This window comes from Heptranchias perlo, chromosome 8, assembly GCF_035084215.1.
Source record: "Heptranchias perlo isolate sHepPer1 chromosome 8, sHepPer1.hap1, whole genome shotgun sequence".
Classification (NCBI taxonomy): domain Eukaryota; kingdom Metazoa; phylum Chordata; class Chondrichthyes; order Hexanchiformes; family Hexanchidae; genus Heptranchias; species Heptranchias perlo.
In genome coordinates, this window is record NC_090332.1 from 90,130,384 (window position 1) to 90,148,724 (window position 18,341).

Sequence of the window (18,341 nt, forward strand, 5' to 3'; positions counted from 1 at the left end):
TCATCTCCACACCGGGACCTATTCAGGAGAACTCTCCAATTTGGAAACAACACGCTGATCTTGGGAGACTTTCATGCAGAACATCCCACAGACAACACTGCAGGCAAAGAGGTACTGGATATAACGGAGGACATGGGCGACATTATCTCAAAGTCCCCAGAGTTCACTTATCACAGGGACGTGCTCAGACTTAAAGGTCGGGGCAGATGTGGGGAGTAACCATCTGCTAGTTCTTTTCTGCCTGACTCCAATCACCCAGAACACGAGGGCTGGGACAACAAAGGGGTTGAGAAAGGACTTCATTAAAACCCGGCTCAGGGAATCTAAAACATCAGTCAACCATCTGCAAACTAAAATCTGACAACTCCTCTAAACCACTGAGGAGAGCAGTGGGCTTCTTTCTGCAAAAAGATTGAATGAGAGCGAGATCTGCAGGCTATGATGCTGCACGACCTCGGCTACAGTACAGAGACAAGACTCGGAGAAAGCCGCCTTCTTTTTCTGCACTTTCCTCACCAAAAAAGAACGAGCTAACTTGCCTTTCCACAGCACCTTTCACAACCTCAGGATGTCCCAAAGTGCTTTACAGCCAATGAAGTACTTTAGAAGCATAGTCTCTGTTTTAATGTAGGAAATGTGCTCATCCATTTTTGCACAGCAATGAAATAAATGACCAGATCACCTGTTTTAGGTGTTGGTTGAGGGATAAATATCGGCCAGGACACCAGGGAGAACTCACTTACTCTTCCCCAAACAATTCCGAGGGATCTTCTACGTCCCCAAGAGGGCAGACTTGGTTTAACGTCTCACCCAAAATAAGGCACGTCGAACTGTGGAGCACTGGGAGTGTCGGCCTGGATTTTGTGCTCGAGTCTCTGGAGTGGGGCTGAACCCACGACCTTCTGACTCAGAGGCGAGAGTGCGACCCACTGAATCAAATCACAACGAAAATGACAGGGAGATGGATCATTACATCCATACACAGTCAGAACTGTTCCAAACTGTGAGCACAGCCTTTGCAAGTAACGGAGGAGACAATGCAGCTGAGTTGCAATATATTTTTTAAAAAGCTTTTGTGTACAAACCTGCAGGGCAGAAGCTGCACAGTAGAGGGTGGTGTTGCTTCATAGAATTCCCTCAACATTTGATGAAAAATCCTTCCTTAGAGTCAGGACATTTCAACATCTTTCAATTTAGACATAACGAATGATTTAATGGCGAAACCGGATCCCTTGGTGACTTGGTGTCGGCCGTTTATTATCTTACCTACTTGGTGGATCGACACTAACGCTGGCAGTGCTGCAGAACCAGACTTGAAGACACCACATTGCGAGGATGATGTGCGTGGAATTGGATGAAGAAGGGCACAAAATTTGGAATCAAGAGATGAAAAGTGGAGTTCCTGTTATGAAAGGGTACAGGAATTTAATGATTTTGGCGCTAGACTCTGAACCCAGAGGTTGTGAATTGAGATCCCACCATTGAAAATTGAATTCAATAAATCTGGTAATTTATGGGCGAGCACCAGAAAATGACCCTGAAATAAGAACATAATAGGAGCAGGAGTGGACCATATTTTGATTAAATTGATGATTTGTACATAAATAGGTAATAATGTGGCTTTGTAGATGATTTTTATTCATAACATTATGCCTGTTTTTTCATATTTATCTGTCTGTTTATTACCTATTTGACTAATTTCTGCAGATAAAGAAACAAAATGACTTTTCCTGATAGGCTGAGGTGCGGGGCAGAGATAATCTCTCATCCATTTTGTAGAAGAAGAAAATTAACGGGTGTTCAGGTTCTGTAGCCCCTTTAATCTGTCTGGTTGTGTGCCTCACTATAGATCAATTATTTTGGACAGAAGGAACACTTTTGCAAGGATTTATCTAACGGTCTGTTACGAGAACATTCACTGGAGAAGAGCAGAGCACCTTTAATGTAGAAAAATATCCCAAGACGTTTCACATAGAGGTACAAGGCAAAAAAATAGATGGCAATACAAAGGAGGGGCAACCAAAAGCTCGGTCAAAGAGATAGGGGTCAGCCTGGGCTCAGTTGGCAGCAGTCTCGTCTCAGGCAGAAGGTCGTGGGTTCAAGACCCAAGCCAGAGACATGGCACAAACTCTAGGCTGACACTCGGGGCAGCACCGAGGGAGCGCCGCACTGTCGGAGGGGCAGCACCGAGGGAGCGCCGCACTGTCGGAGGGGCAGCACCGAGGGGGCGCCGCACTGTCGGAGGGGCAGCACCGAGGGGGCGCCGCACTGTCGGAGGGGCAGCACCGAGGGAGCGCCGCACTGTCGGAGGGGCAGCACCGAGGGAGCGCCGCACTGTCGGAGGGGCAGCACCGAGGGAGCGCCGCACTGTCGGAGGGGCAGCACCGAGGGAGCGCCGCACTGTCGGAGGGGCAGCACCGAGGGGGCGCCGCACTGTCGGAGGGGCAGCACCGAGGGGGCGCCGCACTGTCGGAGGGGCAGCACCGAGGGGGCGCCGCACTGTCGGAGGGGCAGCACCGAGGGAGCGCCGCACTGTCGGAGGGGCAGCACCGAGGGAGCGCCGCACTGTCGGAGGGGCAGCACCGAGGGGGCGCCGCACTGTCGGAGGGGCAGCACCGAGGGAGCGCCGCACTGTCGGAGGGGCAGCACCGAGGGGGCGCCGCACTGTCGGAGGTGCTGTCTTTGAGATGACAAGTTAAACTGAAGCCGTCTGCCCCCTCAGGTGGATGTAAAAGATCCCACGGCTCTTATTCGAAGAGCTGTGGAGTTTTTCCCAGTGTCCAGACCAATATTTATCCCTCAACCAACATCACTAAAACGTTATCTGGTCATATCACATCGCTGTTTGTGGGACATTGCTCTGTGCAAGTTGCCTGCCGTGTTTCCTACATTGCAACAGTACCTCATTGGCTGTGAAGTACTTTGGGACGTCCTGAGGTTGTGAAAGACGCTACAGAAATGCAAGTCTTTCTTGGTAAAAGAGGTGAGGGAGGGAACTTGGTGCGGGTTAGGTTACGGGCAGCATAGTTTTGGACACGGAGGTTAGGAGGCCTGGAGAGCACTGGAATGGTCAAGTCCGGAGGAGAGAGAAGTTTCAGTGCCAGGTGGGCTGTGCGGCTCCGGGCGGGCAGCGTTATGGAGGAAGGTGTAGTCAGTCTTTGAGTCGAATAGGATGCCAAGTTTGCGAACAGTCTGGTTGAGCCTGAAACAGTGGCTGGGGAGGGGGAATAGAGTCGCCGGTGAGATAATGGAGTTTGTGGAGTGGGCCAAAGACGACGGACTCAGTTCCGCTAACGATCAGCTGGAGGAAATTGCAACTCATCCAAGGACATTTGAATCAACATACTGAGCCAGAGGATGGATCAACTGCCTCTAGTTTCCAAAAGGCATGAGATGCCCGACACTCACATCTAATCTACGAGAGTCTACAGTTTTTATCTGTGAGCTCCTTCGAGGCCTCATGGGCCACATGAAGTTTCAATTAATTTTGCATTTATTTCAAGCTACTGACAGAACTTGACATGATTCAGGATTTATTTGCTGATGAGGAAACAGCATTAAGAACAATCCTTTGAATTTCACAGCCCTGGAGATTTGCAAACAGGGCAAACCACAGAGTAAGAAATGTAAGTGCAAATAGAACAGAGTTGTCAGGGCTTGTGGGCTGCACATGACCCATTGGCATTAGTTTGGACACCTTGCTCTAATCTGTCTACACATTAAAGGGATTATCTGCTAAAACTGGGAAACAATGTTGATAGCTGCACACTTGGCCACTGCACTATGCAGATCATAGAGGTTTGATTCTGCCATGTAATGTCGATCTGTTCTAGTACAATACTGCAACTCTGTTTAATGTTATGTTTATGGGATTAAAGGGGCAGTGGCAGCATGGATACAAAATTGGCTAAGGGACAGAAAGCAGAGAGTAGTGGTGAACGGTAGTTTTTTCAGATTGGAGGCAAGTGTACAGTGGTGCTCCCCATAGGTCAGTATTAGGATCACTGCTCTTTTTGATATATTAATGACCTGGACTTAGTATACAGGGTATAATTTCAAAATTTGCAGATGACGTGAAATTAGGGAATGCATGAAAGGGCAGTGGAAGCAGAGCTTTCAAAAGGGAATTGGATAAATACTTGGAAGGGGAAAAATTTGCAGGGCTCTGGGAAAAGAGCTGGGGAGTGGGACTAATTGGACAGCTTTCAAAGAGCCAGCACAGGCACGATGGGCCAAACAGCCTCCTTCTATGATAATCATTCTATGATAATCATTAACTGTATTTCAGACAGTGTCTATTATGCACAGGACTGGCCACTCTGCAGAACTCAAATGTAATCTATAGGTAGAATAATACGTACAGGGTGAGTTGTGCAGCTGATCATTCTGCTATGGACATGTTTCATTGACTTCTACTAGAAGTTATTCAAGGCTGCAATAAATGTGGTCACAAAGAACAGGTGGTCGTGCTAAAGAGGTGGTCAGAAGTAAAGTCTACACAGTGCATGATTAAAGAAAAAACAACTTTGTTTAGTAGTGCATTGTGTGATGGGTCAAATCTTTTGATGTCTCCCAAGTAAACCAAAGGATTAAAGTGATGAGTCTTTTTGTACAACAATGTACTTTGAAAAACTGTTGGCAGAAACGATGAGCCATTTTGTGTAAAAACAGCCTAGAAAAATGGACCTAATCAGTATAAAACGAACAGCTATAGACAACCCCCAAATGAACCTTTCTTGCACTTGTGTGAAGCATTAATACTTTCACAGCAGCATGGCGATCTTCAGCACTGACTCTCAGAGCAACTCAAGACACAGATGGAAGAACTGAGCAGGTACCGAGGAGCACAGAAAATAAGTTTTGTAAATTGAGTCAATGAGTGTAGATTCTATCCCCCCTATCCTGCATTAGGGTGAGGGTTAATGAAAAATTGGTGGATATTTGATGAAACTTGTGAAGCACTTGATGTACAGGTACAGCAATTTTATGGAAATATTTCAATCTGAAAATGTCAATCTCTTCATAGGCGACCAAAACAAATTAAATATAAATTCCGTCCCAATGACAAGCATTCTTGATCTACTCAGGGTAAGTGTAACTGTAGTCTCAATTCTCACCCACAAGAATCATCACCCCGCAAGAGAAAAAGTGGACAATATTTGCCTTCTATGCTGCATTTACACGGTCAGCTGGCAGGTCTGTCATTAGCAGGAAGCTGGCAATGTAAATCAGATAGTATTGGTGTTGCTGAAGATGGTATGTACCACCAGAAGGGGGGCCTTAATTGGTGTCGCCGATAACAGCGACACAAATAGAAAAGGACTCGCTTTTGGTGGTGGAAATGCTTCTTGCCAGTGGCAGTTAAGAGTGACTGACACACTCCCATTCATCCTGTACAGGCCAGTGAATCATTACTGCAATTTCTAGGCTGTAGGAATGCTCCCAGCCATTGGGAAAGGTACCATCACCAGCTAAATAGTCACACACATCGACTTTAAAACTCCTTTGTATGTACACATAAGCAGAGCAGTTCCTTTTTATATGTATAAAATTTTATGCTTAATGTGAGTGTCAGTGCTGGGAATGGAACACTTCTTACTTTGAGCGACCAGAGTCAGCATCAAGCAATTCCAAGTTATAGCAGTTAGATGGAGAGTAAAGTCCTTCTACTTTGCACCAACAAGCATCAGTCCAACTTCCATTTTATGCATTCGGAGGATGTCTTGCTGTCACGCTTAAACTGTAGTGTGGTCAGGCTACAGCTCAAGTACTGTGTCCAGTGATGGTCACCAAGAGACAAGAGAAACATCCAAGTTATAGAGGTGGTGAGGGAAGAGGCACCACGAAGATACCTAGCACCAGAGAATTGAGTTATGAAAATAGTTAAGAAAAAAGACAGAAAAATATCTGGCAGTATTGCAATCAATTAATTCAGCAGCATTTAAGAAATAGATTGCCTGATAAGCCAGGGATGACTGACAATTGTCTGTCTGTGACAATCATGGGGAGGGGTGCTTGAAATTGTTTTGGTGGCATTCGATAAGGTGCCACATAAAAGGATGTTACGCAAGATAAGGGCTCATGGGATTGGGGATAATATATTAGCATGGATAGAGGGTTGGTCAATGGACAGAAAACAGAGAGTAGGGATAAACGGGTCATTCTCAGGTTGGCAGGCTGTAACTAGTGGGGTGCTGCAAGGATCGGTGCTTGGGCCTCAGCTATTTACAATCTATATTAATGACTTAGATGAAGGGACCTAGTGTAATGTGTCCAAGTTTGCTGACGATACAAAGCTAAGTGGGAAAGTAAGCTGTGAAGAGGACACAAAAAGTCTGCAAAGGGATATAGACAGGTTAAGTGAGTGGGCAAGAAGGTGGCAGATGGAGTAAAATGTGGGGAAATGTGAGTTTATTCACTTTGGTAGGAAGAGTTGAAAAACAGAATTTAAAAAAAATGGTGAGAAACTATTAAATGTTGGTGCTCAGAGAGACTTGGGTGTCCTCGTACAAGAAACGCAAAATGTTAGTACGCAGGTACAGAGGCAATCAGGAAAGCAAATGGTATGTTGGCCTTCATTGCAAGGGAGTTGGAGTACAAGAGTAAGGAAGTCTTACGACAATTGTATAGGGCTTTGGTGAAACCACACCTGGAGTACTGCGTGCAGTTTTGATCTCCTTATCTAAGGAAGGATATCCTTGCCTTAGAGGCAGTGCAACGAAGGTTCACTAGATTAATTCCTGGGATGAGAGGGTTGTCCTATGAGGTGAGGTTGAGTAGAATGGGCCTATAGTCTCTGGAGTTTAGAAGAATGAGAGGTGATCTCATTGAAACATATAAGATTCTCTGAGGGGGCTTGACAGGGTAGATGCTGAGAGTTATTTGCCCTGGCTGGAGAGTCCAGAATTAGAGGGTCGGCCATTTTAGACTGAGATGAGGAGGAATTTCTTCACTCAGGAGGGTTGTGAATCTTTGGAATTCTCTACCCTAGAGGGCTGTGAATGATGAGTCATTGAGTATATTCAAAGCTGGGATAGATAGATTTTTGGACTCTGGGGGAAATCAAGGGATATGGGGATCGGGCAGGAAAGTGGAGTTGAGGTTGAAGGTCAGCCATGATCTGATTGAATGGCGGAGCAGGCTCGAGGGGCCGCATGGCCTGCTCCTGCTCCTATTTCTTATGTTCTTATGTTCTTAGGACTTGTACTAAATGTCAGTTAAATCATATGGGTATTGCACAGATATACCAGATTATGAACACATATTCTGGTATATCGGTATATTATAATATCCATATGACCTATCTGATATTGTGGTTGAGGATAAGGAACTTCAGCAGCTTTAAACTTTTAACCATACACAGTAACTGGATTTTGAGAGATGTCTATGAAACTGATGTCTAACTTGTGTCTAATTATACAAGCTGTCAAGATTGTTGGGTAATGGCAAATGGGACTTGGTGCGAGATAGAATAGGGGCAGCAGAGTTTTGGATGAGCTGAAATTTACGGAGAGTGAAGGATGGGAGGCCGGCCGGGAGAGCATTGGAATAATCTAGCCTGGAGGAGACAAAAGCAAGAATCTGGGTTTCAGCAAGCAGATGGGCTCCACCATCAAAATGTCTGAGACACATGGAAATAGTCTGGATAATCAAGTGTGCAGCAAATTAAAGTAAGTTAGCATGCAATGGAAGAATTAGTTGTGCTGTTATATATTCAAAATTCAATCGCTCAGCATATACATCTAAATAATAAATCATTTTCAAAAACAGATCAATTCCTTATTTCACAAGCCTACCGTGCACGTCTGTGTCTCAAGAGACACATGGGATTTTAAATAAAAAGTCTTGAGCTTCCTGGCAGTTTTGAACAGTGGAGAATTTGATAAAAGGCATGCTGTTTTCTCCCCAGAATTGTTATTTCTGGATATAGTTCACAATAAAACTGTAATGCTACCCAAAGATACCATTTTTTAAACCACAACAAAAAGCACAGAACAAGATCTTTTCAAATCATCTCTTTATTTCTGTGTATTCTAAAAGTAAATTTACATACTACAGTTATAAAAGAACCTGGGCATGCAAATCAACCTAATCAGGTTCTTCTTTGTATCAGAGGTTTTCCATAGGAATTTCACCAACATTTACAATCCATAGTTATTACTGTACATACAGCCCAAATCACAGCAAACTATGATTATGTCCACCTTGTCTTTACACTGTGCAAAATCCTCAATAAACATATAGGTATTAGTGGCAAAATAAAGCAGAAATAATCAGTGAAAGATCAAGTTCACCTTAAGGATCTGTATAGACATCTAGAGATTGGTCCCTCATTCCCCAAATTAGCTCAGGCTTGTGAAATACTGCATCTTATTCACAAACGTGCTCAGCTGACGCCTGTACTGTTATTAGATAGTGGTTTCCTAAATAAAGAAGATTTTGTCTCAGTAATGGCTTTAATGGTATTTGCCTCTGTTCTACGTTGAGCCAATGCTACACTAGATAGACACCACCTTGATGAAATGTGGCAAATAGCAGTACCAGAAAGGCCAAAAGCTGATTACTTTTTATCAAATGGGCTTTGAAATACCCAAAAGAATTTTCTTGTTTGTATCAGAACAAAATGAACAAGTAACAAAACATAACATTAAATGATTTACCAGGATTTCGCAGTTAGAGAGAATCTGATTATGGTTACTCCAGTTTTCAAGTTTTCTCTGGTCACTGCCAGATTAAACTGCCTGACAAAACAGAAATTTATACAACCCAGCACAGCAAAAGAGAGAAAGAAAAATAATCTGCAAAAAAACTTCCACCTGATATTTACAGATTTTTCTAATATAAACATACTTAAATGACTTTAGTATAAATAAATATACAACACTATCATATGATCTGTACTAGAACTCTCCAGAACTGCTTACCAACAAATCATCTGAATGACTGATTAGTTTTATTTTATTTTGAGAAAGGCAAAATAAGTTTTATTTTAAAACATTCATAAAATAAAACTACGATCCATTGCTCAATCTGCCTTGTCGTGAGAGCTTACCAGAGGTGTTAATGTGGCTGGAAACATCAACACCTTGGCGTGCATGAATGATAGGTCTGGAAGGCTGGCAATCACCATGGCAGCTTCCTCACTAAGAACTTCCTCCTTTTTTGGTTTCCTATGAAGGAAAGAATGATGTAAATAATTACTATTTTCTACTTTAAATCTGTAGCATTAATGCACCAATTACCATGAAAATGTGCATTACATATTTGATCTGATTTTTTAAATAAATCCTCCAAAAGTCAAATTATTCCTAAATTTTTACTGAAGTTACCATGGTTCAAAAAAGACAAAATAAGATGTTAACTCTGTCCAAAAGCCTAGAGGATAAAGGCATTGCCAAACCTAGCCACACAGCCCGGAAGGTCGCAGGGTCAATTGTTGTTCTCTGCTGTTAGTTGATCTTATCCAAGGTAGCAATTTAAGCCCCGTCATTGGCCTCAGTATTCCTAACCTAAAAAGAGTGTAAAAAAAAAGCCAGGGCTTCCTCTCGAATACTATCCCATAATGTCTACCAGAAAGTGCATGGGTGTGGACGTCAGGTGAAGACTAGGCTACGCTATGCAGTCCTCCACGGTTACAGAGTCTTCTGACACATATCTCCCCCATCTCTTCTAAAGGTAATAATTCATGTTGCAGCACACTTCAATAAGAACCTTCTGTGATCTCCCCCAGGTGACCATCCCTCTGTGATGACGTCAGGTTAAGGGCAGGATCAGACTTGCCTCTGATGCCTTGCATCGTCAAAAAACCTGCCTGTACCACGGTGAAGGCTGAATCAAAGAATGGAGAACTGGGTAGAGCAGTGGTACTGCCCCTACACTTTTAGGACCAGCGTTCAAATCCAGCCTGGACTGGTGGTTACAAAGTCTCCTAGTTGTAAATGAGAGAATGTGCTGGGGTAGTCTCACTCCAGTGCCTGATAGGCATACAATACAAAACTGCCCCAAATTCAGCAATAATTGGTAATGTCACTCAGACAGGAGTAAGAATGGCTAGTGTGGGAGACTGAAAAAGATATCCCACTGTATCAGGAGGTGTGCTCTCGGGGCTTGAAGCTGAGGCCCAATATTGGGTAAGAGTGGATGGAGTTTTAATCTGTATCTAGCTGTGTTATATCTGACCTACAATAAAAACAAAATCTCTTACCTTGTTGAAAGACAACATTTTTAAATAGTCATCAAATGTTTGAGGCAGGCAAGCATTGGGGCGAAAGGTGAATGGGATTTTATGCAAGGTAGCGTGTGGGCTATGAGCTTCCGAAGCCAGCAAGAGGAACATTGGAAAAGTCACACATGGATGTGGCAACGGTGGGGATGAAAACTTCAGCAGCAGTTGGGCTGAGATAGAGATGGAGACAAGTGATATATTGGAGGTGGGAGCAGGCAGCATTGTTGGTGGACTGTGTGGTCAATTGTGTTAAAGGTCAGAGAGAGAACTCAAGGACAAGGAGAAAGGATAGTGCACCATGGTGACAGTCACACGGAATATTATTGGTGACCTTTGATCGTGGTGTTGGTGGGGGGGCAAAGAAAGAGGGGGAGGAATGAAGAAAAGAAACAGAAACCTGATTGAAGGGATTCAAACAGGAAGTGGCAAGAGAGGTGGGCATAGAGTTGGGTGGAGACAATGCTGTTCCAGAATCTTACAAAGAAAAAGGAAGTTGAAGACAGGGCTGTGGCTAGAAAAGACAGAGGGGAATAATACTGGCACCGTCGTCAGCGCAGCCAGAAATACTGGCACCACCGTCAGTGCAGCTACTAACACTGGCACCATCGTCGGCGCAGCTACTAACACTGGCACCACCGTCGGCGCAGCTACTAACACTGGCACCGTCGTCGGCGCAGCTACTAACACTGGCACCATCGTCGGCGCAGCTACTAACACTGGCACCATCGTCGGCGCAGCTACTAACACTGGCACCGTCGTCGGCGCAGCTACTAACACTGGCACCGTCGTCGGCGCAGCTACTAACACTGGCACCGTCGTCGGCGCAGCTACTAACACTGACACCGTCGTCAGCGCAGCTACTAACACTGGCACCGTCGTCAGCGCAGCTACTAACACTGGCACCGTCGTCAGCGCAGCTACTAACACTGGCACCGTCGTCAGCACAGCTACTAACACTGGCACCGTCGTCGGCGCAGCTACTAACACTGGCACCGTCGTTGGCGCAGCTACAAACACTGGCACCGTCGTCGGCGCAGCTACAAACACTGGCACCGTCGTCGGCGCAGCTACTAACACTGGCACCGTCGTCGGCGCAGCTACTAACACTGGCACCGTCGTCGGCGCAGCTACTAATACTGGAAATTCATTTGTCTCAGAATTGGATTTCAGTGAGATCACCTTTCACCCAATATCTGTCTGCCAAGATGGCCTTCCACTGTATCAACATGAAAACCACGTTGAAATAAAAGAATTACATTTTCACATCAATCCTCATTTCAATATTCACATACAAGACAATCTTCAGACATAAGAAAATAAACAGAAGTACACTCAAGACACACTTTACAGTAGCAATTCACTCTTAAGATTCTATTAAGTAACGTCATAGATTTGTACGTTAAACATTAATGTGAAAGCACATTTAATTTTTCATTAGATACCCAACAGATACTCAGGTGTACAAACTACCTTTCAAGGTCAACCAACTTGCTATATAGGATTTCAAAGGATTGGATTTCTTACCTGGTGGATGTGCTCGTCTTCTCTGCTGTTGACATGAGGCGAGCAAATGCATCAGTCATTCGATTGACTGTACCCGAGCCTTCCACTTTAGAAGTAGTCAACTCATACAGTTCTGGGTCAACACCTAAAGAGATGTGAGGGAAGAGAATCAGTGCACTCCTCTAATGGCTACACCGAGTACAGCTACATAGATACACATACAGCTGGAAGTCCAAAGCTCTGATTTCTGTAAACATCTGAAATATTTATTTCAAACCACGGAGTTGAGGGCAAATTTCAATCCATATTGCATAGGCTGTAACATAATCTAGCTGAAGTTTCCTATAGCGCGAGCCAACGTTTTAAGGTGATGACATTTTGCTGTGCATTACATAAAACAGATTCTCTGTAAAAGTGGCATATTTTTGGACTATGAATGTTGAAATTGTTGTAAGTTTAGAAGGAATCTCTTACAAAAATCAAGTTGTGCTTTTGCCTCTCTTCCCCATAAGACTATAAACACTCCAGTTTTTAAAATAGTTGTCACCGTAACATGGCTGGACAAAAACTTTAAATTCTATTATATCAGACGTATATTCTGAGAAGGAATTTACCAAATGTTTTAAAATTGATGAATTATTCAAATTTTCCCATTTTCTCAATGCTGGGAATAACAGAAAAATGCAAACACTGGATAAACTTTATTTCTAGCTTTGTTATGTGACTAAACAACAAAACTACAGAAAGTTAAAACTATTGCTGTCAGTGTGAGCAAAATTATAATCTCTCATCAGAAAATGGGTCATCTAAGCTTAGAATAGTGAATCAGAAAGAATGTAAGGTGGTAAATTGTACAGGTTTGTCAAGGAAAATTAATATTAAAGAAGCCAGGATTGCACTCAGACTAATATGAAGGAAAGCCCAACAATTGCACAAACAGCAATGCTACAGACTATAAATTCTCACACAAAGTGTGCCAAATCTCAGCCCGTATTATTGGCTAGGAAAGGACAATGACCCAAAAACAAAATTTAAAACAAATGAAAACTAAGATGAGAGTTGAGGAAGCAGCGATACTAAAAATGTTCAGATTCACTAATGACAATGAACAAGAAATCATCTGGCATTTGCAAATTTGACAAACAGGTCAAAGTGTGCCCATTGTACGGCCATGTTTTGTGCTTATGTATAGAAAATTAAGCAGTCCTGTTTTAAACCTACAGAACTGCTAAGGTTCAAGATATTTCAAAGCATTTATCAAGATACTGCAAAATTTATTTGGCAAATGTATTAAACCACAGAATGCTTTCATTAATCATATTCTTGAATATCTAAAAATCTGCAACTTTCATGGGTGCAAATAATTTCATTATAAATCTCAGTGCATAAATAAGGTTTCAACCTCATTAAATCATCAAAGTAGATAGCACGGGCTTTACTAGATAAAAATGTGAATCTGACAAAAAAAATAATTTAGACTAAACTCTAAACTAGAAACATAAGCAACAAGGAAGCTTGTTCATTGGCAAAGTTGCAGAAATGCTTTTTAAAAGCAGTCAAAATGTTATTGGAAGAAAATACTCATGACATGGACATGTCTATCATTTAAAAGGCTGCAAACCTGCAGAGATTTTGTGCAAGTAGCTTTTATTAAAAAAAAATTGTGCAATATGTTTCAGCAGACTCCTCGAATTCCTCAGTGAGTGCAGGCATCATTTGGTATCGTACCAAGTCGTACAGATCTGAACCATCCCAGGTTTTATCCACATTCTACAGCGAGCCAGCTGATCTAAGCCAGGGTGCTGCTGGAAAGGCCCGTGTGCCCCTTGGGCTAAGTAGGAGGTGCAATAACAATATGTTTGAACTTGTACATTGGTAGCACACTGCTTCCAATTGTGTATTTTGCCTTTGCGCCATACACTTGCAAGTATTTGGGGTTATGTATAGGAGGCCATATTAGGATCTGTGCAATTTAAAAGCTTCCCTCTTTCCTGATTTCATGATTTATCACCCTCCAAACAGTTCGCCTGCCACACACAAACATTTCCTGCAGAAAAGAGCAAAAGTACATTTTTATATATTTAAAAAAAACACTACCTAATTATAACCCAGTTTATTTCTTCATGAGCTAGTTAACATAAGACCTAAAATTAACACCATGTTCAAAATGGTTGATAACAACCAAACCCACATTATTAAATCTAGTGGGGTGTATGTCCAATAAGGAGATTGTAAACAGTGACCGGTGCCACATTCAAATTGACCCGTGGCCCACCTCATGGCAGTGGGCATTTCATTTTTAAATCAATTAAAGTTGCCACTCTCAAAAGGCCAAACATTAATCTATTGAGATGATAATGTGTTGCTTATATGCAAACAGTGCACAGTGCTATAACACAACCTAGATAAACATTAGTTGATACCTTGAAAGAAATAACTGCAAGGTTTGGCTAGACGGCAGAGCTAAATGGTCAAGCTGAATGCTGCAATCTCCTATTGGTGTCTCATCTACCAGTCAAGAGATCCAGAATTCAGATCAAGCAAATTATGTGGCTCTGTAAAGCACCACAGCTGTTCAAGCAGATAAAATTGGGCATTAATTCTCAGCTGTGGTTTAATGAAAGCTGTGCTGCAGGATTAGCCAAAAAAAAGGTGCATGGACAGATGGGAGCAGCAGAGGAAATCAGGCCATGAAAGTCAGGGAAGCTCAAGACCCAAAATCAGTAAGGCAGAAGTGGAACTTCAAAATCAACTCCAAACGGCAGAATTTCTAGATCACAGCAAAGACTGGCAGAAGATGGATAAACGGGTTTAAACATCCGAAAACCAAGGACAGATTCCAACGATTGTATTGAATTGCAGCAACCTAATACACCAAGTCAAGTTCAGGCAGAAAAAAGTTAAAACATTTACTTCAAAAGCTTGCAGGTGCTTCTAATTAGCTACAATTTCACTGAGTTCGACACAACTGCAGCATGTCCATTGGCAGTGGAATACTAGTCTGTAGTTACTACAGATGGGATGCATCCTAGGTTAGAGGGAAGTAAGGGTGGAAATTGCGGAGGCTCTGGCCACAATCTTCCAATCCTCCTTAGATACGGGGATGGTACTGGAGGACTGTAAATGTTACACCCCTGAACAAAAAAGGGGAGTTTGATAAACCCGGCAATTGTAGGCCAGTCATCCTAACTTTGGTGGTGGGGAAACTTTGAGAGACACAATAATCTGGGACAAAATTAATTGGCACTTGGAAAAGTATGGACTAATAAATGAAATTCAGCAAGGATTTGTTGAAGGAAAATAGTGTTTGACTAACTTAATTGAGTTCTTTGATGGAAGTAATAGAGGGTTGATGAGGGTAGTGTGGTTGATGTTGTGTATATGGACTTCCAAAAGGCATTGATAGCCTTGTTAGCAAAATTCAAGCCCATGGGATTAAAGGGGCAGTGGCAGCGTGGATACAAAATTGGCTGAGGGACAGAAAGCAGAGAGTAGTGGTGAACGGTTGTTTTTCAAACTGGAGGGAAGTGCACAGTGGTGTTCCCCAGGGGTCAGTATTAGGACCACTGCTCTTTTTGATATATTTTAACGACCTGGACTTGAGTATAGAGGGTATAATTTCAAAGTTTGACACAAAACTCGGAAATGTAGTAAACAATGTGGAGGACATAGACAGACTGGTGAAATGGGCAGACACATGGCAGATGAAATTTAACGCAGAGAAATGTGAAGTGATGTATTTTTGTAGGAAGAATGAAGAGAGGCAATATGAACTAAATGGTACAATTTTAAAGGGAGTGCAGCAACAGAGACCTGAAGGTGGCAGGACAAGCTGAGAAGGCTGTTAAAAAAAGCATATGGGATCCTAGGCTTTATTAATAGAGGCATACAATACAAAAGCCAGGAAGTTATTCTAAACCTTTATAAAACACTGGATAGGCCCCAGCTGGAGTGTTGTGTTCAATTCTGGGCACCACACTGTGGAAAAATGTCACGGCCTTTGAGAGGGTGCAGAAGAGATTTACTAGAATGGTACCAGGGATGAGACTCTTCAGTTATGTGGATAGACTGGAGAAGCTGGGGTTGTTCTCCTTAGAGCAGAGAAGGAGAAGGGGAGATTTGATAGAGGTGTTCACAATCATGAAGGGCTTTGATAGAGTAAATAAAGAGAAACTGTTCCCATTGGCAGAAGGGTCGAGAACCTGAGGACACAGATTTAAAGTGCTTGGCAAAAGAACCAAAGTCGACATGAGGAAAAACTTTAACACAGCGAGTAGTTATGATCTGGAATGTGCTGCCTGAAAGGATGGTGAAAGTAGATTCAATCATGGCTTTCAAAAACGAATTGGATAAATACTTGAAGGGGAAAAAATTGCAGGGCTATGGGAAAAGAGCGGGGGAATGGGACTAACTGGATTGTTCTTACAAAGAGCCGGCATGGGCTTGATGGGCCAAAGGGCCTCCTTCTGTGCTGTAAAAAAATTCTATAATTAATCATCAATGTGTCTGAAATCAAGTTTAAAAAAAAAATCAAAGTTAAAAAATTAGAATCAAGTTTGAAATTCTTTTTCTTAGTTTTATTTTAGTGTGAGTAGTGCTTTACTTCTGCAATCAGGGATTAAATAACCTTAATGATGGTGTGAATCAATGTTATTTTAACTCATTTGCAGGGGTCAAAAATCAGTAAATTCTCTAATGTGCTATCCTTACAGGAATTCACTATTTAAACATTATTCAAGAGAAAAGATACAGGAAATAAAGCGAAAAAAAAAGACAGCATAAAACAATTTTTTGCGACAGTTTGATTTTAAAAGTGAGGGCTTAATAGTTAGATTGTTCCTTTGAATTGTTAACGTTTCTTTTGCGATAGGAAAATCATCTAGCAATATTTTAATGACGAGTTTTACCTCACTGCCACCTTTAATCATCTCTTTCAGTGAAAATCGGCAAAGTAAAATCCAAAATGCTTCAAAAAACCACGAGAAAGACTGAATTTATAGCCTCAATAAAATGTTATTGGACTTTCTCCCACTATAAAATCTCCTTACCTGGACAGTAACCAAACTAGACAATTCTAGTAGAATTCTTATGTTTTTTTAAACTGCTGGTACAGATCCAGAATGAATGAGGAACTGTTAGTAGGACTGCTGGCAGCTCTTACAATGCCCGGGAGTAAGATCTTTAACACTAGGAATCAGCACAAGGAAGATACTCAAACTCTGGCCTGCAATACTGTACAGTCGGCCTATGACTGATATGGATTTACAATTGATACACAGTACCACTAGAAATTATTAATTACAGATTTGTCTACTGAAGTTTGAAAACAATCACATTTTAAGATTAATAGTGATTGTACTAAACTTGTTTTATGTTGGAATACGGAACAGGGAACTGACTAAAGCACAACAGAGTGCTTTAAAATCAGTCTGAGGTCCCTCATCCAGCACAACACACAATAGTTTTAGGAATGTTGGCTTTTGCCATCCATTAATACCCATAAAGAGAAAAATCTACGGTCACAACCAACTTTTAAAGTAGATATCTAGTTTCAGTCACTAGATATTCTGCAATTTTATCAACATAGTGAAGAAAAAAGTTTTAATGTTGAGTGGAGGCTTTCCATTCACCTGATTGCAGCCGTTAGTTCCTTTGGAGAGATAACTTAGAGCCTGCAGGCACTATGTGTTGAGAAGCCAGTTGACTAAAAAACATAGGGAGCTAGAAATAAACTTTTGATAGTTTTATAATTGATAATTGCTTTGGCTGAACAGAAAAGGAGAAGAGGTTTCTAAGTGTCAATCAGTATGTTCCATTCTGGTTTTACAAAGAACAGTTGGTGATACAGTACATAAGGGGATAGAGTCTTCCCCGCCCATATTTAATGGTAAATATTACAACAATCTCCTTAAAGCATTTAACGGCAGAGTCCCCTGAAGTATCCGTGCATAAATGCATTAGGCTATATGGCAATCAGCAACATAGTGCAGGCAGGTCCTAGGTTCAATCCAGGTCACTGCTGAGTTAGTAGATTTCAACTGAGGGTGGTGGGTTTGTTACAATTTATCTCCATACCCATGAATTGGGTGTGGGTGGGCGGTGTGCACAAGCAAATCTGGCTTGGCTCTAATGCTCCTCATCTGTGTATAATCTGCCAGCAATCACTGTCTATGTTCACACAAGGAGAATGGCAGAGTAATAGTGACAGTGAGCTGATTTAGTGAAATTACACAAACTTCTAGTTTACTATTTATATAACGTTTCCTTAAACCAAGCACTTCAAAGAAACCAGAAATAAAAATGAACATTTAATTTCAAAAAATATTCGGTACTGAAGACCAATTCATGATTCTGCCATTTTGTACTAAGCGATTATATTGAGATTTGTTTCCCCAAACACTATGATAGCAACTTCAGAGACTGTGTGCACCTATTTACAAAGGAAAATTCCTTTAAAATAAATGGTTGATTTTTTAAAAATGTGTAAATATTATGTGCTGACATCATTGCCCATTACTTAGAAGCATCTGAATGCACTTCATTTTAACACTTATTTTATTACAGAACTCAAAACTCCCTCATACAGATGTTTACAGAATATTATGACCACCAA

The 18,341-nt window shown here is 42.0% G+C and overlaps 1 protein-coding gene across 4 annotated transcripts in view; it reads right to left on the bottom strand.

The window, feature by feature from the left end:
- Positions 1 to 18,341, bottom strand: part of LOC137324802 (aftiphilin-like) — a 77,952-nt gene that overhangs the window by 7,417 nt on the left and 52,194 nt on the right. For 3 of the 4 annotated variants that reach the window (XM_067989515.1, XM_067989512.1, XM_067989513.1), the window contains 2 exons: positions 11,750 to 11,873; positions 8,003 to 9,170 (listed from right to left, as the gene is read on the bottom strand). In XM_067989515.1, coding sequence (XP_067845616.1) covers positions 9,026 to 9,170; positions 11,750 to 11,873 — 269 coding nt within the window. In that variant the 3' untranslated portion in view covers positions 8,003 to 9,025. Of the gene's footprint in view, positions 1 to 8,002; positions 9,171 to 11,749; positions 11,874 to 18,341 lie in introns of those variants that run through there. The other variant, XM_067989514.1, reaches the window with a different exon arrangement.